This window comes from Oncorhynchus mykiss, chromosome 26, assembly GCF_013265735.2.
Source record: "Oncorhynchus mykiss isolate Arlee chromosome 26, USDA_OmykA_1.1, whole genome shotgun sequence".
NCBI lineage: Eukaryota > Metazoa > Chordata > Actinopteri > Salmoniformes > Salmonidae > Oncorhynchus > Oncorhynchus mykiss.
The window spans coordinates 7,265,372-7,290,778 of NC_048590.1; the positions used below are offsets into that span (position 1 = coordinate 7,265,372).

General features: G+C 47.2%; 1 protein-coding gene across 1 annotated transcript in view; it reads left to right on the forward strand.

Moving 5' to 3' along the window:
- The window catches only part of LOC110512834 (otogelin-like), a 124,887-nt gene that overhangs the window by 54,692 nt on the left and 44,788 nt on the right, over window positions 1–25,407 (forward strand). The window contains exons 14-23 of the mRNA XM_036964552.1: window positions 7,908–8,015; window positions 8,850–8,988; window positions 10,257–10,391; window positions 11,119–11,265; window positions 12,565–12,684; window positions 12,825–12,941; window positions 16,470–16,626; window positions 16,915–16,941; window positions 17,214–17,381; window positions 24,246–24,524. Coding sequence (XP_036820447.1) covers window positions 7,908–8,015; window positions 8,850–8,988; window positions 10,257–10,391; window positions 11,119–11,265; window positions 12,565–12,684; window positions 12,825–12,941; window positions 16,470–16,626; window positions 16,915–16,941; window positions 17,214–17,381; window positions 24,246–24,524 — 1,397 coding nt within the window. The remainder of the gene's footprint in view (window positions 1–7,907; window positions 8,016–8,849; window positions 8,989–10,256; window positions 10,392–11,118; window positions 11,266–12,564; window positions 12,685–12,824; window positions 12,942–16,469; window positions 16,627–16,914; window positions 16,942–17,213; window positions 17,382–24,245; window positions 24,525–25,407) is intronic.

Here is a 25,407-nt window from a genome sequence, read left to right on the forward strand (position 1 = left end):
GCGCATTAAGTCGTTTGGCAGAACGGATGTACTCAAGGTTCCTATGGTCAGTCCAAACGACAAAAGGAACGGTCGCCCCCTCCAACCACTGTCGCCATTCGCCTAGGGCTAACCGGATGGCGAGCAGTTCGCGGTTACCCACATCATAGTTACGTTCCGACGGCGACAGGCGATGAGAAAAATACGCGCATGGATGGACCTTGTCGTCAGAGAGGGAGCGCTGAGAAAGAATGGCTCCCACGCCCACCTCTGACGCGTCAACCTCGACAACGAACTGTCTAGAGACGTCAGGTGTAACAAGGATAGGAGCGGATGTAAAACGATTCTTGAGGAGATCAAAAGCTCCCTGGGCGGAAACGGACCACTTAAAGCACGTCTTGACAGAAGTAAGGGCTGTGAGAGGAGCGGCCACCTGACCGAAATTACGGATGAAACGACGATAGAAGTTCGCGAAGCCGAGAAAGCGCTGCAGCTCGACGCGTGACTTAGGGACGGGCCAATCAATGACAGCTTGGACTTTAGCGGGATCCATCTTAATGCCTTCAGCGGAAATAACAGAACCGAGAAATGTGACGGAGGAGGCATGAAAAGTGCACTTCTCAGCCTTCACAAAAAGACAATTCTCTAAAAGGCGCTGGAGGACACGTCGAACGTGCTGAACATGAATCTGGAGTGACGGTGAAAAAATCAGGATATCGTCAAGGTAAACGAAAACAAAGATGTTCAGCATGTCTCTCAGGACATCATTGACTAATGCCTGAAAGACAGCTGGAGCGTTAGCGAGGCCGAAAGGAAGAACCCGGTATTCAAAGTGCCCTAACGGAGTGTTAAACGCCGTCTTCCACTCGTCCCCCTCCCTGATGCGCACGAGATGGTAAGCGTTACGAAGGTCCAACTTAGTGAAAAACCTGGCTCCCTGCAGGATCTCGAAGGCTGAAGACATAAGAGGAAGCGGATAACGATTCTTAACTGTTATGTCATTCAGCCCTCGATAATCTATGCAGGGGCGCAGAGACCCGTCCTTCTTCTTGACAAAAAAAAACCCCGCTCCGGCGGGAGAGGAGGAGGGGACTATGGTACCGGCGTCAAGAGCTACAGACAAATAATCCTCGAGAGCCTTACGTTCGGGAGCCGACAGAGAGTATAGTCTACCCCGGGGGGGAGTGGTTCCCGGAAGGAGATCAATACTACAATCATACGACCGGTGTGGAGGAAGAGAAGTGGCCCTGGACCGACTGAACACCGTGCGCAGATCGTGATATTCCTCCGGCACCCCTGTCAAATCACCAGGCTCCTCCTGTGAAGAAGAGACAGAGGAAACAGGAGGGATAGCAGACATTAAACATTTCACATGACAAGAGACGTTCCAGGAGAGGATAGAATTACTAGACCAATTAATGGAAGGATTATGACAAACTAGCCAGGGATGGCCCAAAACAACAGGTGTAAAAGGTGAACGAAAAATCAAAAAAGAAATGGTTTCGCTATGATTACCAGAAACAGTGAGGGTTAAAGGTAGCGTCTCACGCTGAATCCTGGGGAGAGGACTACCATCCAGGGCGAACAAGGCCGTGGACTCCCTTAACTGTCTGAGAGGAATGTCATGTTCCCGAGCCCAGGTCTCGTCCATAAAACAGCCCTCCGCCCCAGAGTCTATTAAGGCACTGCAGGAAGCTGACGAACCGGTCCAGCGTAGATGGACCGACAAGGTAGTGCAGGATCTTGAAGGAGAGACAGGAGTAGTAGCGCTCACCAGTAGCCCTCCGCTTACTGATGAGCTCTGGCTTTTACTGGACATGAAGTGACAAAATGACCAGCAGAACCGCAATAGAGACAGAGGCGGTTGGTGATTCTCCGTTCCCTCTCCTTAGTCGAGATGTGGATACCTCCCAGCTGCATAGGCTCAGCTCCCGAGCCGGCAGAGGAAGATGGTAGTGATGCGGAGAGGGGGGCAACGGAGAACGCGAGCTCCTTTCCACGAGCTCGGTGACGCAGATCAACCCGTCGCTCAATGCGAATAGCGAGTTCAATCAGGGAATCCACGCTGGAAGGGACCTCCCGGGAGAGAATCTCATCCTTTACCTCTGCGCGGAGACCCTCCAGAAAACGAGCGAGCAAAGCCGGCTCGTTCCAGCCACTGGAGGCAGCAAGAGTGCGAAACTCAATAGAGTAGTCTGTTATGGATCGATTACCTTGACATAGGGAAGACAGGGCCCTGGAAGCCTCCTCCCCAAAAACAGATCGATCAAAAACCCGTATCATCTCCTCCTTAAAGTCCTGATACTGGTTAGTACACTCAGCCCTTGCCTCCCAGATTGCCGTGCCCCACTCACGAGCCCGTCCAATAAGGAGAGATATGACGTAGGCGACACGAGCAGTGCTCCTGGAGTAAGTGTTGGGCTGGAGAGAAAACACAATATCACACTGGGTGAGGAACGAGCGGCATTCAGTGGGCTCCCCAGAGTAACACGGCGGGTTATTGATTCTGGGCTCCGGAGATTCGAAAGCCCTGGAAGTGGCCGGTGGATCGAGGCGGAGATGGTGAACCTGTTCTGTGAGGTTGGAGACTTGGGTGGCCAGGGTCTCAACGGCATGTCGAGCAGCAGACACTTCCTGCTCGTGTCTGCCTAGCATCGCTCCCTGGATTCCGACGGCTGAGTGGAGAGGATCCGAAGTCGCTGGGTCCATTCTTGGTCGGATTCTTCTGTTATGGTGAGTGAATGAGGACCCAAAAGCGAACTAACTTAAACAGAGCTTCTTTAATAACCAAACATAGGTAGGCTCAGATAGACCGGCAGATTCCGATAGGACAGGACAAGGTTACAGCAAACATGACGATAGTCTGGCTCAGGCATGAAACACAAACAAACAAGAATCCGACAAGGACAGGAGCAGAAACAGAGAGAGATATAGGGACCTAATCAGAGGGAAACAGGGAACAGGTGGGGAACGGGTAGTTAGAGGAGACAAGGGACAGCTGGGGGAAAGCGGGGGAGAAAAGGTAACATAACAACGACCAGCAGAGGGAGACAGGGTGAAGGGAAAGGACAGAGACAAGACACAACATGACACTTCCTGTGTTCTCTCTTCCTCAGCCTAGCTCTTCCTGTGTTCTCTCGTCCTCAGCCTAGCTCTTCCTGTATTCTCTCTTCCTCAGCCTTGCTCTTCCTGAGCTCTCTTCCTCAGTCTAGCTCTTCCTGAGCTCACTCTTCCTCAGCCTAGCTCTTCCTGAGCTCTCTCTTCCTCAGCATAGTTCTTCCTGTGCTCTCTCGTCCTCAGCCTAGCTCTTCCTTTGCTCTCTCTTCCTCAGTCTAAAGTTTAGACAAGAGAAAGAAAATATAGACAGCCCAGCTAGCACACAACGTTCTGAGAACCATATATTTCTTAGCGCTTGGTGAGAGCGTGGTTGTCCTATGGTTATTTTGCTTACAAGCTTCCACAACATTCTGGGAATGGTGCAGGATAGTTGCTTGGCTTTGGAACATTCTCAGCACATTTAATGAACTTGAAAAAAAAAAATATTTTCCTGGTATTTTATTACTTTAACAGAATATTTCCTTAAAGTGGTTACATTTAGTAAAATGTTTGGCAATGTTCTAGGAATGTTCTCCAACCTGTTTGAAATTGGGAATGTTCCAAATAGTTCAGAGAATATCAAGAAAAACCCTTTCTTCTGTGGGAATTTCAGTACTTCAGCGTAACGTTTCCTACAGGTTTCTTCAGGGTTCTATTTAAAATCACGTTCCCAAATTGTTCTGAGCACATTAAGAAAACGTTCCATAAAAACCACAAGAAGGCTTTGGTAACTTTCAGAGAACGTTCTAAAAATGTTTTTTTTTTTTTAAAAGACATTCCGTTCTCAGAACGTGAAGAAACATTAAGGCAAACTAAGCTACTGTAGGAGTGTTATTAAAAGTCTTATTGAAACATTCATTGAACGTTTTCAGGAAGTTATTAAAAAAAAACTCCAAATAACCTATCATTTCCATTCTTAGAACATTAATAAAACCTCCCAGAAAAAACATTCTCAGAACCTCCATGCAACCTAAATATAAACGTTCTCAGAACCTTCCTGCAACCTAAAAATAAACATTCTCAGAACCTCCCTGCAACCTAAAAATAAACGTTCTCAAAACCTCCCTGGAACCTAAAAATAAACATCCTCAGAACCTCCCTGCAACCTAAAAATAAACGTCCTCAGAACCTCCCTGCAACCTAAAAATAAACGTCCTCAGAACCTCCCTGCAACCTAAAAATAAACGTCCTCAGAACCTCCCTTCAACCTAAAAATAAACTCTCTCAGAACGTCCCTGCAACCTAAAAATTGAATTTGACCTGTCAGGAAACATGTGTATCTTTCATTGTGATAGCGTAAGCCATATAGTTGTGTACCATCCGCACTAAATACCTTTCTCTGTATTCAACCTGGGAAAAAGTTCCACATCTCAATAATGAACCCTGTAGAATTCAACTTCTGGCACTGCCTTGCACCAGCCCTCCCATCCAGAAAATGCCAACACTGCCCAAGATTTCCTCACCTTCGTATTGGGCATTCCTGGCAGAAATAAGAGCCTGTTAAGAAAAAGAATGAAAGACTAATGCTGTCATGCCTGTCGGTCCAGGCCTTTTTAAGGCATAAGACAAGGTGGTCTGGGCGAGCTGGATCCAGCTTAAAACAATGTTCAGCTACATACAGAATATGAATGAGTTGGTGTAAAAAATGACAATGTACTGTTAAAATGTACACCTTTGTGAAATTGATATAAATCCTACTTATCCGTTGTTAAATTAACAGTTTAAGTGTTAAATAAATTAACTTTAAGTTAAAATGAGTTAGAATGTGTTGTCGTGACAACACTTTAAGCATTACAAGTACATGATTATGACTTGCAGAATGACTGTTCACCACTGTCTTCATTATACAGGTATGCACAGTTATACACAAATAGATAAGGTTTAATGAAACGAGCGATAGAGAAAGATGAATTCATTGACTGAGATGTATTCCTAGCTACTGCACGCCAGCACAGTCAGACTGCAGTAGAGAAGGAGTTATTATGGAAGCTTTGATCGGGGTAATCGATCCAGCGGCTTGGCGGACGGGTAAAGAAAGCTGTTAACACCACTTTATCTGCAGTGTAACTTTACACAGATGAACCTCTAGGTTTGTGGCCAGACCATTTAATGTGTCGCTTCATTGTCTACTGTCCCCAGCCTCTCCTCTCCTCTCCTCTCCTCTCTCTCTCTCTCTCTCTCTCTCTCTCTCTCTCCTCTCCTCTCCTCTCCTCTCCTCTCCTCTCCTCTCCTCTCCTCTCCTCTCCTCTCCTCTCCTCTCCTCTCCCACACTCTCTCTCTCTCTCTCTCTCTCTCTCTCTCTCTCTCTCTCTCTCTCTCTCTCTCTCTCCTCTCCTCTCCCACACTCTCTCTCTCTCTCCCTCTCTCTCTCTCTCTCCCCCTCTCTCTCTCTCTCTCTCTCTCTCTCCCCCCTCCAGGGGATATAACTGTGACCCGTCAACGTGATATTACAAGATATTTATCAGCCCTGTCGCTCTAACAGTGTGGAGACCCAATGGAACGGCCCGGACAAAGGCTGTTTCTCTCTATCTCTGAGAATCCTAATCGTCTGGTTTTCTCATGTAACGAGTGTTTCTCCTTTTCATCCAGAGTTTACCCCCCCCCCCCTTACCTTTTCTCATTTCCTGACTGTAGCGGTAGTTACTGGATCCAGACTGAGTCTTGCCGTCGTTTAGTCCTCTTGGGCACAGAGTTGGGCAAAAGATCAACTGAAATTAAACTTTAGTTGTCACATGTGCCGAAAACAACAGGTCTACCGTGAAATACTTACAAGCCTTTAACCAACAGTGTAACAATGAAAAAGTAATGAAATAACAGTAACGAGGCTGAATACAGTTATATACAGGGGCTACCGGTACCGAGTCAATGTGGTACCGGTACCGAGTCAATGTGGATGCTATATACAGGGGCTACCGGTACCGAGTCAATGTGGAGGCTATATACAGGGGTTACCGGTACCGAGTCAATGTGGTACCGGTACCGAGTCAATGTGGTACCGGTACCGAGTCAATGTGGTACCGGTACCAAGTCAATGTGGAGGCTATATACAGGGGTTACCGGTACAGAGTCAATGTGGAGGCTATATACAGGGGGTACCGGTACAGAGTCAATGTGGAGGCTATATACAGGGGTTACCGGTACAGAGTCAATGTGGAGGCTATATACAGGGGCTACCGGTACAGAGTCAATGTGGTACCGGTACCGAGTCAATGTGGAGGCTATATACAGGGGCTACCGGTACCGAGTCAATGTGGAGGCTATATACAGGGGCTACCGGTACCGAGTCAATGTGGAGGCTATATACAGGGGTTACCGGTACAGAGTCAATGTGGAGGCTATATACAGGGGGTACCGGTACAGAGTCAATGTGGAGGCTATATACAGGGGTTACCGGTACAGAGTCAATGTGGAGGCTATATACAGGGGCTACCGGTACAGAGTCAATGTGGTACCGGTACCGAGTCAATGTGGAGGCTATATACAGGGGCTACCGGTACCGAGTCAATGTGGAGGCTATATACAGGGGCTACCGGTACCGAGTCAATGTGGTACCGGTACCGAGTCAATGTGGAGGCTATATACAGGGGCTACCGGTACCGAGTCAATGTGGTACCGGTACCGAGTCAATGTGGAGGCTATATACAGGGGCTACCGGTACCGAATCAATGTGGAGGCTATTTACAGGGGCTACCGGTATCGAGTCAATGTGGAGGCTATATACAGGGGCTACCGGTACCGAGTCAATGTGGTACCGGTATCGAGTCAATGTGGAGGCTATGTACAGGGGCTTCCGGTACCGAGTCAATGTGGAGGCTATATACAGGGGCTACCGGTACCGAGTCAATGTGGAGGCTATAAACAGCGAGTAGCAGCAGTGTAAAAACCAATGGAGGGCGGTGGGGGAAACCAACGGAGGGCGGTGGGGGAAACCAACGGAGGGCGGTGGGGGAAACCAACGGAGGGCGGTGGGGGAAACCAATGGAGGGCGGTGGGGGAAACCAATGGAGGGCGGTGGGGGAGACCAATGGAGGGCGGTGGGGGAAACCAATGGAGGGCGGTGGGGGAAACCAATGGAGGGCGGTGGGGGTAACCAATGGAGGGCGGTGGGGGTAACCAACGGAGGGCGGTGGGGGAAACCAACGGAGGGCGGTGGGGGAAACCAATGGAGGGCGGTGGGGGAGACCAATGGAGGGCGGTGGGGGAGAACCAATGGAGGGCGGTGGGGGAGACCAATGGAGGGCGGTGGGGGAAACCAATGGAGAGCGGTGGAGGAAACCAATGGAGGGCGGTGGGGGAAACCAATGGAGGGCGGTGGGGGTAACCAATGGAGGGCGGTGGGGGAAACCAATGGAGGGCGGTGGGGGAAACCAATGGAGGGCGGTGGGGGAAACCAATGGAGGGCGGTGGGGGAAACCAATGGAGGGCGGTGGGGGAAACCAATGGAGGGCGGTGGGGGAAACCAATGGAGGGCGGTGGGGGAGTTAATGGAGGGCGGTGGGGGAAACCAATGGAGGGCGGTGGGGGAAACCAATGGAGGGCGGTGGGGGAAACCAATGGAGGGCGGTGGGGGAAACCAATGGAGGGCGGTGGGGGAGTTAATGGAGGGCGTTGGGGGAAACCAATGGAGGGCATTGGGGGAGTCCATGTAAATCGTCCGATTGGCGATGAACTTAGTAGAGTACCTGCACAGAGACACAGTATCTCTATGTGTGAAAAAGGTACAAAGCAAATTCAAACAAATGTAAGTTTTGTTCTACAAGTAGAGAAACAGATGAATTCTGAACTGAAGTGAATAAACCGGACAGCTGTGTTTGTTTGCGTGTGTTTCCCAGATTGCTGAAACATGGTGATGAGTGTTTTGAGCCTGACGCCTGCCCCTGCCTCTGGAAGGGGAAAGAGTACTATCCAGGAGATAGAGTCACCTCCCCCTGTCATCAATGGTACGTTTAAAAAACAACTCATACACAGACTTTTCCAGAGATGAAACTCTTCTCGAACCAAACAGGATATGTACCAAACGCAACACGTTTTAGGAGAGAGTGGAACCTAATTATCTACAGTCATAAATCAGTGAATGGTTTTCAGATCATTTCCTGTACAGAAGTATGACACAGAGAGGTTTTGTTTCTTCCCAACACCCCTCTATATTCAACCCCTTATAAGATCGATCATATATACAGCTTTCATTTGCCATGACATTTCAAGACTCTGAGTCACTGACAAATTTGTTGACTCAGCACCTGGCAAAACCTGCCAATGTGTGGCCGAATTTAAGACAAACTTTCGAGCAGCTAACAATTTTCCAGGATCATTCCTGAGCTTTAGGTGATGAGTCTTGTATAGATTGTACCGACGGTGAGACTGTTCACCTGATATCCATAACCCTCTATTATCTATCATAGAAAATCACCTCCCAGCTCTGGTTTACAGAGAGTCCTTGTATGAGGGCCGTTCATTCAACAGTCTCTCTGTCCCTGCCGAGTGAAACAGTGATCCCAGTCTGTCTCCTTTCTTCTCTGCCATCCATTTCTTCTTCTAGCAGTTAGCAAGAGAAGAGGAGAGATAGGGATCTGTATAATAGCACTATGAACGCTGGTGATTCAACATTTGGCAGTTGACGAGATCCCTACTTTTCGGACAGATGATAATCACTGGGGGCCTCCCGAACAAAAGGCGGTCATTAGTTGTGACAGAATGTGCTTACATTAAGTGGTAGCAGTTTGCTGGCAGGTTGGTACTGAATCGTGATGGTTGACGCTGTGTGTCTCTTTCAGTGTCTGCCAGCATGGAACATTCCAGTGTGTGTTCCGTCCGTGTCCGTCCATGTGCACAGCCTATGGGGACCGCCACTACAGGACCTTTGATGGTCTACTGTTTGACTACGTTGGAGTCTGTAAAGTCTACCTAGTAAAGGTATGATGTTTGACTACGTTGGAGTGTGTAAAGTCTACCTAGTAAAGGTATGATATTTGACTACGTTAGAGTGTGTAAAGTCTACCTAGTAAAGGTATGATATTTGACTACGTTGGAGTGTGTAAAGTCTACCTAGTAAAGGTATGATATTTGACTACGTTAGAGTGTGTAAAGTCTACCTAGTAAAGGTATGATATTTGACTACGTTAGAGTGTGTAAAGTCTACCTAGTAAAGGTATGATGTTTGACTACGTTAGAGTGTGTAGTCTACCTAGTAAAGGTATGATATTTGACTACGTTAGAGTGTGTAGTCTACCTAGTAAAGGTATGATATTTGACTATGTTAGAGTGTGTAGTCTACCTAGTAAAGGTATGATATTTGACTACGTTAGAGTGTGTAAAGTCTACCTAGTAAAGGTATGATATTTGACTATGTTAGAGTGTGTAGTCTACCTAGTAAAGGTATGATATTTGACTACGTTAGAGTGTGTAGTCTACCTAGTAAAGGTATGATATTTGACTACGTTAGAGTGTGTAAAGTCTACCTAGTAAAGGTATGATATTTGACTACGTTAGAGTGTGTAGTCTACCTAGTAAAGGTATGATATTTGACTACGTTAGAGTGTGTAAAGTCTACCTAGTAAAGGTATGATATTTGACTACGTTAGAGTGTGTAAAGTCTACCTAGTAAAGGTATGATATTTGACTACGTTAGAGTGTGTAAAGTCTACCTAGTAAAGGTATGATATTTGACTACGTTAGAGTGTGTAGTCTACCTAGTAAAGGTATGATGTTTGACTACGTTAGAGTGTGTAAAGTCTACCTAGTAAAGGTATGATATTTGACTATGTTAGAGTGTGTAGTCTACCTAGTAAAGGTATGATATTTGACTACGTTAGAGTGTGTAAAGTCTACCTAGTAAAGGTATGATGTTTGACTACGTTAGAGTGTGTAAAGTCTACCTAGTAAAGGTATGATATTTGACTACGTTAGAGTGTGTAAAGTCTACCTAGGAAAAGGTACCAGAGTCACATTTCCAGTACTCAAGTTCATATATGTTTCCTCGTTATTTGATAATAAAATGGGTTGACTAAATGTAATGCAAGAAATCTGTGAAAGCTAGATATCCGTGTATGGATGAAGGGATTGATGAATAGACTGGCTTAGGGTTTAAATACTCAATATACACGTTACGTAGTTTTCAGTAGCATTGTTCTGTCCTGGGTTAGCTTGCTATTTTCATGTTGTTTTTCCCATCCCACCTTCAGAGCAGTGCTGATCTGATGATGAGTGTGACTGCTGAGAACGTGGACTGTTACGACAGCGGCGTCATCTGCAGGAAATCTCTACTCATCAACATTGGTAGATCTTTCATTGCGTTCGACGACGACAGTGGCAAACCAGTAAGTGCATGCTCCTGCTCCTGCTCCTGCTCCTTCTCCTTCTCCTGCTTGCTGCTACCAAGTCTGGCCACCGCTGGGATGCCTCCCAGTTTCCACTAGCGGCTCGTTACTTGTTTGCTTACTTGCTTTCGATAGGGTTAATGTAACCTACAGTGTTATAAGAAATGTTTGATGAAAACATTACAGAGAGAAACTACCCTTAACCCCTTAACCCCTGACCCCTCAGACCCAATGAATATCACATTACTATTGTCACACCTTACCAATTATGGCACAAATTTCACCTATTTAAGACTACCTTATTCATGATCCCTGCCCTCTTCCCTGTCCTCCAGCTTGTCCTTTCCCTGTCCTCCATCTTCACCTCTTCCCTGTCCTCTTCCCTGTCCTCCATCTTGTCCTCTTCCCTGTCCTCTGTCTTGTCCTCTTCCCCGTCTTCCTCCCTGTCCTCTTCACTGTCCTCGTCCTTGACCTCTACCTTGTCCTCTTTTCTGTCATCTTCCCTGTCCTCTTCTCCCTCCTCTAACTTGTCCTCTTCCCTGTTCTCTTCTCTGTCCTCTCCCCTGTCCTCTGTCTTGTCCTCTGTCCTTAATAAACCATAAAGAAATTAGGTAAAAACATCACATGGGGGCACTACCCCCGACCCCCCTGGCTCACCTCAACCTGTTCATCCGTATTGATCTAATTCCTGTCCATTGTCCTGTTTCCTGTCCTCCACCCTGTGTAGAACCCGTCCAGTGTGATCGACTGGAGGCAGGAGGTGTTCATATGGAGCGCTGGGCTCTTCACCGTGGTCCACGTTCCCGAGGAGGACCTGACCGTGCTCTGGGATCGCAAGACAACGGTCCACATCCAGGCTGGACCACGCTGGCAGGTCAGGCACCATGGGTTGTTAGTGTTCCACATACCCTACCCTAGAATAACATGGGCCCTGTCATTACAAAGCAGCTGCTGTCTCCTATAGCAGTCTTTCTCAACCCAGTCCTATGGATCCTCCAATCCGTCACACCTTATTCAACAAATCAACTAATCACCAAGCCCTTGATTAGCACCATCAGGTCACCAAGCCCTTGATTAGCACCATCAGGTCACCAAGCTCTTGATTAGCACCATCAGGTCACCAAGCCCTTGATTAGCACCATCAGGTCACCAAGCCCTTGATTAGCACCATCAGGTCACCAAGCTCTTGATTAGCATCATCAGGTCACCAACCCCTTGATTAGCACCATCAGGTCACCAAGCCCTTGATTAGCACCATCAGGTCATCAAGCCCTTGATTAGCACCATCAGGTCATCAAGCCCTTGATTAGCACCATCAGGTCATCAAGCCCTTGATTAGCACCATCAGGTCACCAAGCTCTTGATTAGCATCATCAGGTCACCAACCTCTTGATTAGCACCATCAGGTCACCAACGTCTTGATTAGCACCATCAGGTCACCAACCTCTTGATTAGCACCATCAGGTCACCAACCTCTTGATTAGCACCATCAGGTCACCAACCCCTTGATTAGCACCATCAGGTCACCAACATCTTGATTAGCACCATCAGGTCACCAAGCCCTTGATTAGCACCATCAAGTCACCAACATCTTGATTAGCACCATCAGGTCACCAAGCCCTTGATTAGCACCATCAGGTCACCAACGTCTTTATTAGCACCATCAGGTCACCAACCTCTTGATTAGCACCATCAGGTCACCAACCCCTTGATTAGCACCATCAGGTCACCAACATCTTGATTAGCACCATCAGGTCACCAAGCCCTTGATTAGCACCATCAGGTCACCAACGTCTTGATTAGCACCATCAGATCACCAACGTCTTGATTAGCACCATCAGGTCACCAACCTCTTGATTAGCACCATCAGGTCACCAACCTCTTGATTAGCACCATCAGGTCACCAAGCCCTTGATTAGCACCATCAGGTCACCAACATCTTGATTAGCACCATCAGGTCACCAACCCCTTGATTAGCACCATCAGGTCACCAAGCCCTTGATTAGCACCACCAGGTCACCAATGTCTTGATTAGCACCATTAGGTCACCAACGTCTTGATTAGCACCATCAGGTCACCAAGCCCTTGATTTGCACCATCAGGTCACCAAGCCCTTCCTTATTACTATACAGAGCTGTGATTGGTGTCATATTCATGTGAGTACTGTGTTCAGGGCAAGCTGAGTGGTCTGTGTGGGAACTTTGACCTGAGGACGGTCAATGAGATGAGGACACCAGAGAACATAGACTCTGCCACTCCTCAGGAGTTTGGCAACAGCTGGACGGCAGCTGAGGCAAGTTTCAAAACCCCCACGGTCTATTCTCAGTGGATAGTCTGTGTGTGTGCGTGTGCGTGTGTGTGTGTGTGCGTGTGTTCATACATGATACAGGTGTCTATTGTCCGTCTTCTAACGTTAGATATGTGTGTGTCCAGTGTGTTAACAGCCCAGACATCAGACACCCCTGCAGTCTGAACCCCCTGAGGGAGCCGTTCTCCAAGAGGCAGTGTGGAGTCCTGCTCAGCGAGGTCTTCCTGGTCTGCCACCCGGTGGTGAGTATGGAGTATGACAGCCAGCAGCTCAACCAATGGAGGGAAGGTTGTGTTGCGAGTGTGTGAGAGTGGGTATGCATACGCATGTGGATATCTGTTTCTGGATATGTGTGTGTGTGTTTACGTCTGTGTGTGTGTGTGTGTGTGTGTGTGTATGTGTGTGCAGTAGAGCATGTGTGTGTCTATACTGTGACATGCAGTTTCTCCCACTGCTGTTTCAGCTGTCTGTGTTGATGAGTACTAGGGGTGTGGTGTGTGAGGGGGGGCGGGTTGGTTCTGGTTATTTGAGTCACCTCCCAGAGGCCGCTTGACTCACTGTAAAGCACAGACATGAATCAGGATCTTACTGTCTTACTGTAGGCTGTCTCACAGATCTCTGTGTGGCTTGATGTTACTGTGGCTGTTAGTATTACTGGGGCTTCTCTCAAGCCTGGCATACACATTACATTACATAGCCCACTACCCTCTGGCAGCTGGTCTGCTGTCCTAACTCTTCTCCACATTACATAACCCCCTATCCTCTGTCAGGTGGTCTGCTGTCCTATCTCTTCTCCACATTACATTACATAACCCCTATCCTCTATCAGCTGGTCTGCTGTCCTAACTCTTCTCCACATTACATAACCCCTATCCTCTGTCAGCCGGTCTGCTGTCCTAACTCTTCTCCACATTACATAACCCCCTATCCTCTGTCAGGTAGTCTGCTGTCCTATCTCTTCTCCACATTACATTACATAACCCCTATCCTCTATCAGCTGGTCTGCTGTCCTATCTCTTCTCCACATTACATAACCCCCTATCCTCTATATAACCCCTATCCTCTATCAGCTGGTCTGCTGTCCTATCTCTTCTCCACATTACATAACCCCTATCCTCCACATAACTCTATCCTCTATCAGCTGGTCTGCTGTCCTATCTCTTCTCCACATTACATAACCCCTATCCTCCACATAACTCTATCCTCTGTCAGCTGGTCTGCTGTCCTATCTCTTCTCCACATTACATAACCCCTGTCCTCTTTCAGGGGGTCTGCTGTCCTATATCTTCTCCACATTACATAACCCCTATCCTCTACATAACCCCTATCCTCTGTCAGCTGGTCTGCTGTCCTATCTCTTCCCAACATTACATAACCCCCTATCCTCTGTCAGCTGGTCTGCTGTCCTATCTCTTCTCCACATTACATAACCCCCTATCCTCTACATAACCCCTATCCTCTATCAGCTGGTCTGCTGTCCTATCTCTTCTCCACATTACATAACCCCCTATCCTCTATCAGCTGGTCTGCTGTCCTATCTCTTCTCCACATTACATAACCCCCTATCCTCTACATAACCCCTATCCTCTACATAACCCCCTATCCTCTGTCAGCTGGTCTGCTGTCCTATCTCTTCTCCACATTAGATAACCCCTATCCTCTACATAACCCCTATCCTCTACATAACCCCCTATCCTCTGTCAGCTGGTCTGCTGTCCTATCTCTTCTCCACATTAGATAACCCCTATCCTCTACATAACCCCTATCCTCTACATAACCCCCTATCCTCTATCAGCTGGTCTGCTGTCCTATCTCTTCTTTACATATTTACCTTCTTACTAAAGTTGTGATTCTAATCACTGTTGTTATTCTGTCATTAAAATTACTTTTGAGATGATCTTGAGTCAAATCAATAACTCATCAGATAATTGTTGTTGAATCAGGCTGTGTGTTGTATCAGGCTGTGTGTTGTATCAGGCTGTTTGTTGTATCAGGCTGTGTGTTATATCAGGCTGTGTGTTGTATCACGCTGTGTGTTGTATCAGACTGTGTGTTGTATCAGGCTGTTTGTTGTATCAGGCTGTGTGTTGTATCAGGCTGTGTTATATCAGGCTGTTTGTTGTATCAGGCTGTTTGTTGTATCAGGCTGTGTGTTGTATCAGGATGTGTGTTGTATCAGGCTGTGTGTTGTTTCAGGCTGTTTGTATCAGGCTGTGTTATATCAGGCTGTTTGTTGTATCAGGCTGTGTGTTGTATCAGGCTGTGTTATATCAGGCTATTTGTTGAATCAGGCTGTGTGTTGTATCAGGCGGTTTGTTATATCAGGCTGTTAGTTATATCAGGCTGTGTGTTGTATCAGGCTGTGTGTTGTATCAGGCTGTTTGTTATATCAGGCTGTTAGTTATATCAGGCTGTGTGTTGTATCAGGCTATTTGTTATTTCAGGCTGTTTGTTATATCAGGCTGTTTGTTATATCAGGCTGTGTTATATCAGGCTGTGTGTTGTATCAGGATGTGTGTTGTATCAGGCTGTGTGTTGTATCAGGCTGTGTGTTATATCAGGCTGTTAGTTATATCAGGCTGTGTGTTGTATCAGGCTATTTGTTATTTCAGGCTGTTTGTTATATCAGGCTGTTTGTTATATCAGGCTGTGTTATATCAGGCTGTGTGTTGTATCAGGCTGTGTGTTGTATCAGGCTGTTAGTTATATCAGGCTGTGTGTTGTATCAGGCTATTTGTTATTTCAGGCTGTTTGTTATATCAGGCTGTTTGTTATATCAGGCTGTTAGTTATACAGGCTATGTGTTGTTTCAGTCTGTTTGTTGTATCAGGCTGTGTGTTGTATCAGGCTGTGTGTTATATCAGGCTGTGTGTTGTATCAGGCTGTGTTATATCAGGCTGTGTGTTGTATCAGGCTGTTTGTTATATCAGGCTGTGTTATATCAGGCTGTGTGTTGTATCAGGCTGTGTGTTGTATCAGGCTGTTTGTTGTATCAGGCTGTGTTATATCCGGCTGTTTGTTATATCAGGCTGTTAGTTATATCAGGCTGTGTGTTGTATCAGGCTGTGTGTTGTATCCAGCTGTTAGTTATATCAGGCTGTGTGTTATATCAGGCTGTTAGTTATATCAGGCTGTGTGTTGTATCAGGTTGTGTGTTGTATCAGGCTGTGTGTTGTATCAGGCTGTGTGTTGTATCAGGCTGTGTGTTGTATCAGGCTGTTAGTTATATCAGGTTGTGTGTTATATCAGGCTGTGTGTTGTATCAGGCTGTGTGTTATATCAGGCTGTGTGTTGTATCAGTCTGTGTGTTGTATCAGGCTGTGTGTTGTATCAGGCTGTGTGTTATATCAGGCTGTGTGTTGTATCAGGCTGTGTGTTGTATCAGGCTGTGTGTTGTATCAGGCTGTGTGTTGTATCAGTCTGTTTTATATCCGGCTGTTTGTTATATCAGGCTGTTAGTTATATCAGGCTGTGTGTTGTATCAGGCTGTGTGTTGTATCCGGCTGTTAGTTATATCAGGCTGTTAGTTATATCAGGCTGTTAGTTATATCAGGCTGTGTGTTGTATCAGGCTGTGTGTTGTATCAGGCTGTGTGTTGTATCAGGCTGTTAGTTATATCAGGCTGTTAGTTATATCAGGTTGTGTGTTATATCAGGCTGTGTGTTGTATCAGGCTGTGTGTTATATCAGGCTGTTACTACCATATCCCTATGCTAGTGGATAACAGTCTTAAAGGGTCTGAAAGGTTCCTTCCTGTCTCCCCCTGTCCAGGTGGACGTGACATGGTTCTATATGAACTGTCTGGCTGATACGTGCGGCTGTAGTCGCGGTGGGGACTGTGAGTGTTTCTGTACCAGCGTGGCAGCCTACGCCCACCGATGCTGTCACCAGGGTGTCACCGTGGACTGGCGATCCCCGTCGATCTGCCGTAAGTCTGCGGCTATGAGCGGGCAATGAGTGGCCAACGGGCAGGCACCGGGCACACTACCCATTCAATGGGTGGTATGGGAGTGTGTGGGACCATCTGAAATGGCACTCTGTTTTCAGGCAAATGCCCCTTGAACAAGGCAGTTAACCCACTGTTCCTAGGCCATCATTGAAAATAAGAATTTGTTCTTGACTGACTTGCCTCGTTAAATAAAGGTAAATAAAATATGTAATTAACTGCAGTTTATAATTTAATTCCACTAACGACTCTTTCTGTTTGTCTTTTCAGCCTACGATTGTGAATACTACAACAAAGGTACACATCATCTTATCTCAAACTCTTCCTATTTGTCAACAAAAAAAACATCTAAATTCTCCAAGAATCAAATCAATGACTGAACCTCGGAATTTATTGTGCATCGCCTTTAGAATTTGCTACAAACATTTCATCATGATCAATGTGTAAGGCACTTCATTGTTTAAACCACATGGGGGCAGAGTGTCTGCACAGTTCTGGGGCCCCATTGTCGATGTCAGCCATACAGCGAAGGATTCCTCATAACAGTGTTCCTCTCCTCCGTCTTGTAGTTCTGGGTAAAGGCCCCTACAGGCTGGTGACCTACAGGGAGAGGGACACGGTGCTGGCAGCCAACAGGTCCAGTGGGACAGTGTTCCCTAAGAAAGGAGACCCTGCTGCGGCTGGCTTCCTGTCCCTCTTCATGATGACCCCTGGGCTCAGTAGAGTGCGTCCGCATGGTGAGCAGCGCAGAGGAAACAGAGCAGCGTCACTGCCAGGCCTCGTCACACCAGTCTAATGCAATGGCCATTTCTATGTCCGTCCTCGTCACACCAGTCTAATGCGATGGTCATTTCCATGTCCGTCCTCGTCACACCAGTCTAATGTAATGGTCATTTCCATGTCCGTCCTCATCACACCAGTCTAATGCAATGGCCATTTCCATGTCAGTCCTCGTCACACCAGTCTAATGTAATGGCCATTTCCATGTCAGTCCTCATCACACCAGTCTAATGTAATGGTCATTTCCATGTCCGTCCTCATCACACCAGTCTAATGCAATGGCCATTTCCATGTCAGTCCTCGTCACACCAGTCTAATGTAATGGCCATTTCTATGTCAGTCCTCATCACACCAGTCTAATGTAATGGTCATTTCCATGTCAGTCCTCGTCACACCAGTCTAATGCAATGGCCATTTCCATGTCCGTCCTCATCACACCAGTCTAATGCAATGGCCATTTCCATGTCCGTCCTCGTCACACCAGTCTAATGCAATGGCCATTTCCATGTCCGTCCTCGTCACACCAGTCTAATGTAATGGCCATTTCCATGTCCATCCTCATCACACCAGTCTAATCCAATGGCCATTTCTATGTCCGTCCTCATCACACCAGTCTAATGCGATGGTCATTTCCATGTCCGTCCTCATCACACCAGTCTAATGCAATGGCCATTTCCATGTCAGTCCTCGTCACACCAGTCTAATGCAATGGTCATTTCCATGTCCGTCCTCGTCACACCAGTCTAATGCAATGGCCATTTCCATGTCAGGCCTCATCACACCAGTCTAATGCAATGGCCATTTCCATGTCCGTCCTCGTCACACCAGACTAATGTAATGGTCATTTCCATGTCCGTCCTCATTTTACTACTTCCTCCTCCATAAATAACACTTTCTAACACTCTGCATTCCTAGGCTTCCTCCTACCCCAACGTCCAGTCATTAAAAAGTATTTCAGTCCCTATCCACTGTTCTAATGAAGTCTTCCAGTCCCTATCCACTGGTCTAATGAAGTCTTCCAGTCCCTATCCACTGGTCTAATGAAGTCTTCCAGTCCCTATCCTCTGGTCTAATGAAGTCTTCCAGTCCCTATCCACTGGTCTAATGAAGTCTTCCAGTCCCTATCCACTGGTCTAATGAAGTCTTCCAGTCCCTATCCACTGGTCTAATGAAGTCTTCCAGTCCCTATCCACTGGTCTAATGAAGTGTTCCAGTCCCTATCCAGTCCCTATCCACTGGTCTAATGAAGTCTTCCAGTCCCTATCCAGTCTCTATCCACTGGTCTAATGAAGTCTTCCAGTCCCTATCCACTGGTCTAATGAAGTCTTCCAGTCCCTATCCAGTCCCTGTCCACTGGTCTAATGAAGTCTTCCAGTCTCTATCCACTGGTCTAATGAAGTCTTCCAGTCTCTATCCACTGGTCTAATGAAGTCTTCCAGTCCCTATCCACTGGTCTAATGAAGTCTTCCCTATCCTCTGGTCTAATGAAGTCTTCCAGTCCCTATCCAGTGGTCTAATGAAGTCTTCCAGTCTCTATCCAGTCCCTATCCACTGGTCTAATGAAGTATTCCAGTCTCTATCCACTGGTCTAATGAAGTCTTCCAGTCCCTGTCCACTGGTCTAATGAAGTCTTCCAGTCCCTGTCCACTGGTCTAATGAAGTCTTCCAGTCCCTGTCCACTGGTCCAATGAAGTCTTCCAGTCCCTATCCAGTCTCTATCCACTGGTCTAATGAAGTCTTCCAGTCTCTATCCAGTCCCTATCCAGTCCCTGTCCACTGGTCTAATGAAGTCTTCCAGTCCCTATCCAGTCCCTATCCACTGGTCTAATGATGTCTTCCAGTCTCTATCCAGTCCCTATCCACTGGTCTAATGAAGTCTTCCAGTTCCTATCCAGTCCCTATCCACTGTTCTAATGAAGTCTTCCAGTCTCTATCCACTGGTCTAATGAAGTCTTCCAGTCCCTATCCTCTGGTCTAATTAAGTCTTCCAGTCTCTATCCACTGGTCTAATGAAGTCTTCCAGTCCCTATCCACTGGTCTAATGAAGTCTTCCAGTCCCTATCCACTGGTCTAATGAAGTCTTCCAGTCCCTATCCTCTGGTCTAATGAAGTCTTCCAGTCCCTATCCACTGGTCTAATGAAGTCTTCCAGTCCCTATCCACTGGTCTAATGAAGTCTTCCAGTCCCTATCCACTGGTCTAATGAAGTCTTCCAGTCCCTATCCACTGGTCTAATGAAGTGTTCCAGTCCCTATCCAGTCCCTATCCACTGGTCTAATGAAGTCTTCCAGTCCCTATCCAGTCTCTATCCACTGGTCTAATGAAGTCTTCCAGTCCCTATCCACTGGTCTAATGAAGTCTTCCAGTCCCTATCCAGTCCCTGTCCACTGGTCTAATGAAGTCTTCCAGTCTCTATCCACTGGTCTAATGAAGTCTTCCAGTCTCTATCCACTGGTCTAATGAAGTCTTCCAGTCCCTATCCACTGGTCTAATGAAGTCTTCCCTATCCTCTGGTCTAATGAAGTCTTCCAGTCCCTATCCAGTGGTCTAATGAAGTCTTCCAGTCTCTATCCAGTCCCTATCCACTGGTCTAATGAAGTATTCCAGTCTCTATCCACTGGTCTAATGAAGTCTTCCAGTCCCTCTCCACTGGTCTAATGAAGTCTTCCAGTCCCTGTCCACTGGTCTAATGAAGTCTTCCAGTCCCTGTCCACTGGTCCAATGAAGTCTTCCAGTCCCTATCCAGTCTCTATCCACTGGTCTAATGAAGTCTTCCAGTCTCTATCCAGTCCCTATCCAGTCCCTGTCCACTGGTCTAATGAAGTCTTCCAGTCTCTATCCAGTCCCTATCCACTGGTCTAATGAAGTCTTCCAGTTCCTATCCAGTCCCTATCCACTGTTCTAATGAAGTCTTCCAGTCTCTATCCACTGGTCTAATGAAGTCTTCCAGTCCCTATCCTCTGGTCTAATTAAGTCTTCCAGTCTCTATCCACTGGTCTAATGAAGTCTTCCAGTCCCTATCCACTGGTCTAATGAAGTCTTCCAGTCTCTATCCAGTCCCTATCCACTGGTCTAATGAAGTCTTCCAGTCCCTGTCCACTGGTCTAATGAAGTCTTCCAGTCCCTGTCCACTGGTCTAATGAAGTCTTCCAGTCTCTATCCACTGGTCTAATGAAGTCTTCCAGTCCCTATCCAGTCCCTATCCACTGGTCTAATGAAGTCTTCCAGTCCCTGTCCACTGGTCTAATGAAGTCTTCCAGTCTCTATCCACTGGTCTAATGAAGTCTTCCAGTCTCTATCCAGTCCCTATCCACTGGTCTAATGAAGTCTTCCAGTCCCTGTCCACTGGTCTAATGAAGTCTTCCAGTCCCTATCCTCTGGTCTAATGAAGTCTTCTAGTCCCTGTCCACTGGTCTAATGAAGTCTTCCAGTCCCTATCCAGTCCCTATCCACTGGTCTAATGAAGTCTTCCAGTCTCTATCCACTGGTCTAATGAAGTCTTCCAGTCTCTATCCAGTCCCTATCCACTGGTCTAATGAAGTCTTCCAGTCCCTGTCCACTGGTCTAATGAAGTCTTCCAGTCCCTGTCCACTGGTCTAATGAAGTCTTCTAGTCCCTATCCAGTCTCTATCCACTGGTCTAATGAAGTCTTCCAGTCCCTGTCCACTGGTCTAATGAAGTCTTCCAGTCCCTATCCATTCCCTATCCACTGGTCTAATGAAGTCTTCCAGTCCCTATCCAGTCCCTATCCACTGGTCTAATGAAGTCTTCCAGTCCCTATCCAGTCCCTATCCAGTCCCTGTCCACTGGTCTAATGAAGTCTTCCAGTCCCTATCCACTGGTCTAATGAAGTCTTCCAGTCCCTATCCAGTCTCTATCCACTGGTCTAATGAAGTCTTCCAGTCTCTATCCACTGGTCTAATGAAGTCTTCCAGTCCCTATCCAGTCCCTATCCACTGGTCTAATGAAGTCTTCCAGTCTCTATCCACTGGTCTAATGAAGTCTTCCAGTCCCTATCCACTGGTCTAATGAAGTCTTCCTGTCCACTGGTCTAATGAAGTCTTCTAGTCCCTATCCTCTGGTCTAATGAAGTCTTCCAGTCCCTATCCACTGGTCTAATGAAGTCTTCCAGTCCCTATCCAGTCCCTATCCACTGGTCTAATGAAGTCTTCCAGTCCCTATCCAGTCCCTGTCCATTGGTCTAATGAAGTCTTCCAGTCCCTATCAAGTCCCTATCCAGTCCCTATCCTCTGGTCTAATGAAGTCTTCCAGTCCCTATCCACTGGTCTAATGAAGTCTTCCAGTCTCTATCCAGTTCCTATCCACTGGTCTAATTAAGTCTTCCAGTCTCTATCCACTGGTCTAATGAAGTCTTCCAGTCCCTATCCAGTCCCTATCCAGTCCCTATCCACTGGTCTAATGAAGTCTTCCAGTCTCTATCCAGTCCCTATCCACTGGTCTAATGAAGTCTTCCAGTCTCTATCCAGTGGTCTAATGAAGTCTTCCAGTCTCTATCCAGTCCCTGTCCTCTGGTCTAATGAAGTCTTTCAGTCTCTATCCACTGGTCTAATGAAGTCTTCCAGTCTCTATCCTCTGGTCTAATGAAGTCTTCCAGTCTCTATCCACTGGTCTAATGAAGTCTTCCAGTGTCTATCCAGTCCCTGTCCTCTGGTCTAATGAAGTCTTCCAGTCCCTATCCACTGGTCTAATGATGTCTTCCAGTCTCTATCCAGTCCCTGTCCACTGGTCTAATGAAGTCTTCCAGTCCCTATCCACTGGTCTAGTGAAGTCTTCCAGTCCCTATCCAGTCCCTATCCAGTCTCTATCCACTGGTCTAATGAAGTCTTCCAGTCCCTATCCAGTCCCTATCCACTGGTCTAATGAAGTCTTCCAGTCTCTATCCACTGGTCTAATGAAGTCTTCCAGTCCCTATCCAGTCCCTATCCACTGGTCTAATGATGTCTTCCAGTCTCTATCCAGTCCCTATCCACTGGTCTAATGAAGTCTTCCAGTCCCTGTCCTCTGGTCTAATGAAGTCTTCCAGTCCCTATCCAGTCTCTATCCACTGGTCTAATGAAGTCTTCCAGTCCCTATCCACTGGTCTAATGAAGTCTTCTAGTCCCTATCCACTGGTCTAATGAAGTCTTCCAGTCCCTATCCACTGGTCTAATGAAGTCTTCCAGTCCCTATCCACTGGTCTAATGATGTCTTCCAGTCTCTATCCAGTCCCTATCCACTGGTCTAATGAAGTCTTCCTGTCCACTGGTCTAATGAAGTCTTCCAGTCTCTATCCACTGGTCTAATGAAGTCTTCCAGTCCCTATCCAGTCCCTATCCGCTGGTCTAATGAAGTCTTCCAGTCTCTATCCACTGGTCTAATGAAGTCTTCCAGTCCCTATCCACTGGTCTAATGAAGTCTTCCAGTCTCTATCCAGTCCCTATCCAGTCCCTATCCACTGGTCTAATGAAGTCTTCCAGTCCCTATCCAGTCCCTATCCACTGGTCTATTGAAGTCTTCCAGTCCCTATCCAGTCCCTATCCACTGGTCTAATGAAGTCTTCCAGTCTCTATCCAGTCCCTATCCAGTCCCTATCCACTGGTCTAATGAAGTCTTCCAGTCCCTATCCACTGGTCTATTGAAGTCTTCCAGTCTCTATCCACTGGTCTAATGAAGTCTTCCAGTCCCTGTCCACTGGTCTAATGAAGTCTTCCTGTCCACTGGTCTAATGAAGTCTTCCAGTCTCTATCCACTGGTCTATTGAAGTCTTCCAGTCTCTATCCACTGGTCTAATGAAGTCTTCCAGTCCCTGTCCACTGGTCTAATGAAGTCTTCCAGTCTCTATCCACTGGTCTAATGAAGTCTTCCAGTTCCTATCCAGTCCCTATCCTCTGGTCTAATGAAGTCTTCCAGTCTCTATCCAGTGGTCTAATGAAGTCTTCCAGTCTCTATCCAGTCCCTATCCAGTCCCTATCCAGTCCCTATCCACTGGTCTAATGAAGTCTTCCAGTCCCTATCCAGTCCCTATCCACTGGTCTAATGAAGTCTTCCAGTCGCTATCCAGTCCCTATCCTCTGGTCTAATGAAGTCTTCCAGTCTCTATCCAGTGGTCTAATGAAGTCTTCCAGTCCCTATCCAGTCTCTATCCACTGGTCTAATGAAGTCTTCCAGTCTCTATCCAGTCCCTATCCAGTCCCTATCCTCTGGTCTAATGAAGTCTTCCAGTCTCTATCCACTGGTCTAATGAAGTCTTCCAGTCCCTATCCCGTCCCTGGACTGTGTTTGGACTGTGTTTGGAGTGAGCCTCTTTTCCCAGTGAAAACACTGATTGTAGAGATGCCCTCATGTTGACTCTGGGAGGAAGACAGACTGGGGATCAGCTTCCCAAATCCAAATACAGCAACCTGAGTCTCAGTCACCAATCAGGCTGTACTAATGGCTAGTCAGGCTGTAGTGATGGCTAGTTAGGCTGATGGCTAGTTAGGCTGATGGATATTCAGGCTGTAGTGATGGCTAGTCAGGCTGTAGTTATGGCTAGTCAGGCTGTAGTTATGGCTACTCAGGCTGCCAGGAGGAGTTATCAGCTAGACTGCAGCTAGAAGTATTAGCTAGCCTAGACTGTTTTAGCTAGGCTAGACTGTTTTAGCTAGCCTAGACTGTTTTAGCTAGCCTAGTGTTCTACATTTATCTGACCACTAAGGTGCTAGCCTGACCTGGGTCACATACAGGCGTAAAGAGCTCAAATAGTTTTTTAAAAACCTTTATTTAACCAGAAAAGACCCTTGATGTTGAGGTTCCTAAATTGGTGATCAACCTTTCCTCTAGACACGTCCCTGGTGTCGTTCGAGGCGTCCGATCGGCCCAACTACTTCCTGGCTGTGGACAGCAGCGGCCATCTCACGCTGACCAAGTGGGAGGAGAGTGAAGCATTCTGGGACGCGGCTACCTTCACGCTGCACCGTGACACCTGGATCCAGGGTTATGATTCTCTGGAGGCTTTGGCCAGACCGGGATTCTTCCTCCACTACATGCTGTCCTGGATTCACCTCATGAAGTACAAACACACTGACGGATTCCGCAAAGCCACGCTCTTCAAACTGACAGGTACGTGGGATGGACTGGAGGTCTGGGAAAGTTTACATGGGAAGGGAAAGGAAGAGCTATGTAAATGAAAAGTTAAAGGTTTTCTTGTCGAATGAGATTCCATTTATACCATCTATTTTGATATTATTTTTTAAATTAAAACTGCCACTTGTGACCATTTAATGGTCTTCTTATGGTCTTCTAGCTTTTGGTCGAACTCCTCGAGCTTTTGCCATGTTATGCTCGTCCCCTCCGATGCAACCCAATACTTACTGTATGTATCAGAGATGGTTGACAGCTGAGGTTCAGAGACAAAGACTTTGTGGTTTAGGCTACTAACCCCCTGGTCTAACCTCCTGCTGCAGCCCCTCCACCCTGCCAACCCCCACAACCCCCTAACCATGGCCCCACCAGCGTGCGTACTCGGTTTGTAAAAACACCCGTTTAGCCCGTTAATGGGGCTCTTTGTGAGGGCAGCCGTGTTTTGCATAGCACTGTAATGGCAAGCCCTCTGCAGCTGTCGCCCGGCACACTCCCACCTCGCAGCAGAACGACAGATTTTGTCAGTGGCGAGTGGCGAATGGCTGATGTGTGCCTTTAATCACAGACATGTTGAGATATGGAGGGATGGAAGGGCGGTGTGCTAGGTCAGCGTCAGACCAGGGTCCCCCAGACCAGGCCCCCCCAGACCAGGCCCCCCCAGGCCCACGGCTGTTCCAAAACAAAACCCGACCAGCCCTTCCAGTATACGGCTTCCAGAGAAGGAGCTTTGCCCTGGCTAATGCCCAGTGGTCGGAGTCTTCGACTGGGGGGAAGGGAGAACAGAGAGGGGGTGGTCAGACACTAGGCAGGGGTGGTTTTTATTTGATCCAATAAACAACTTCACCATTTGGAGAGTATTTCT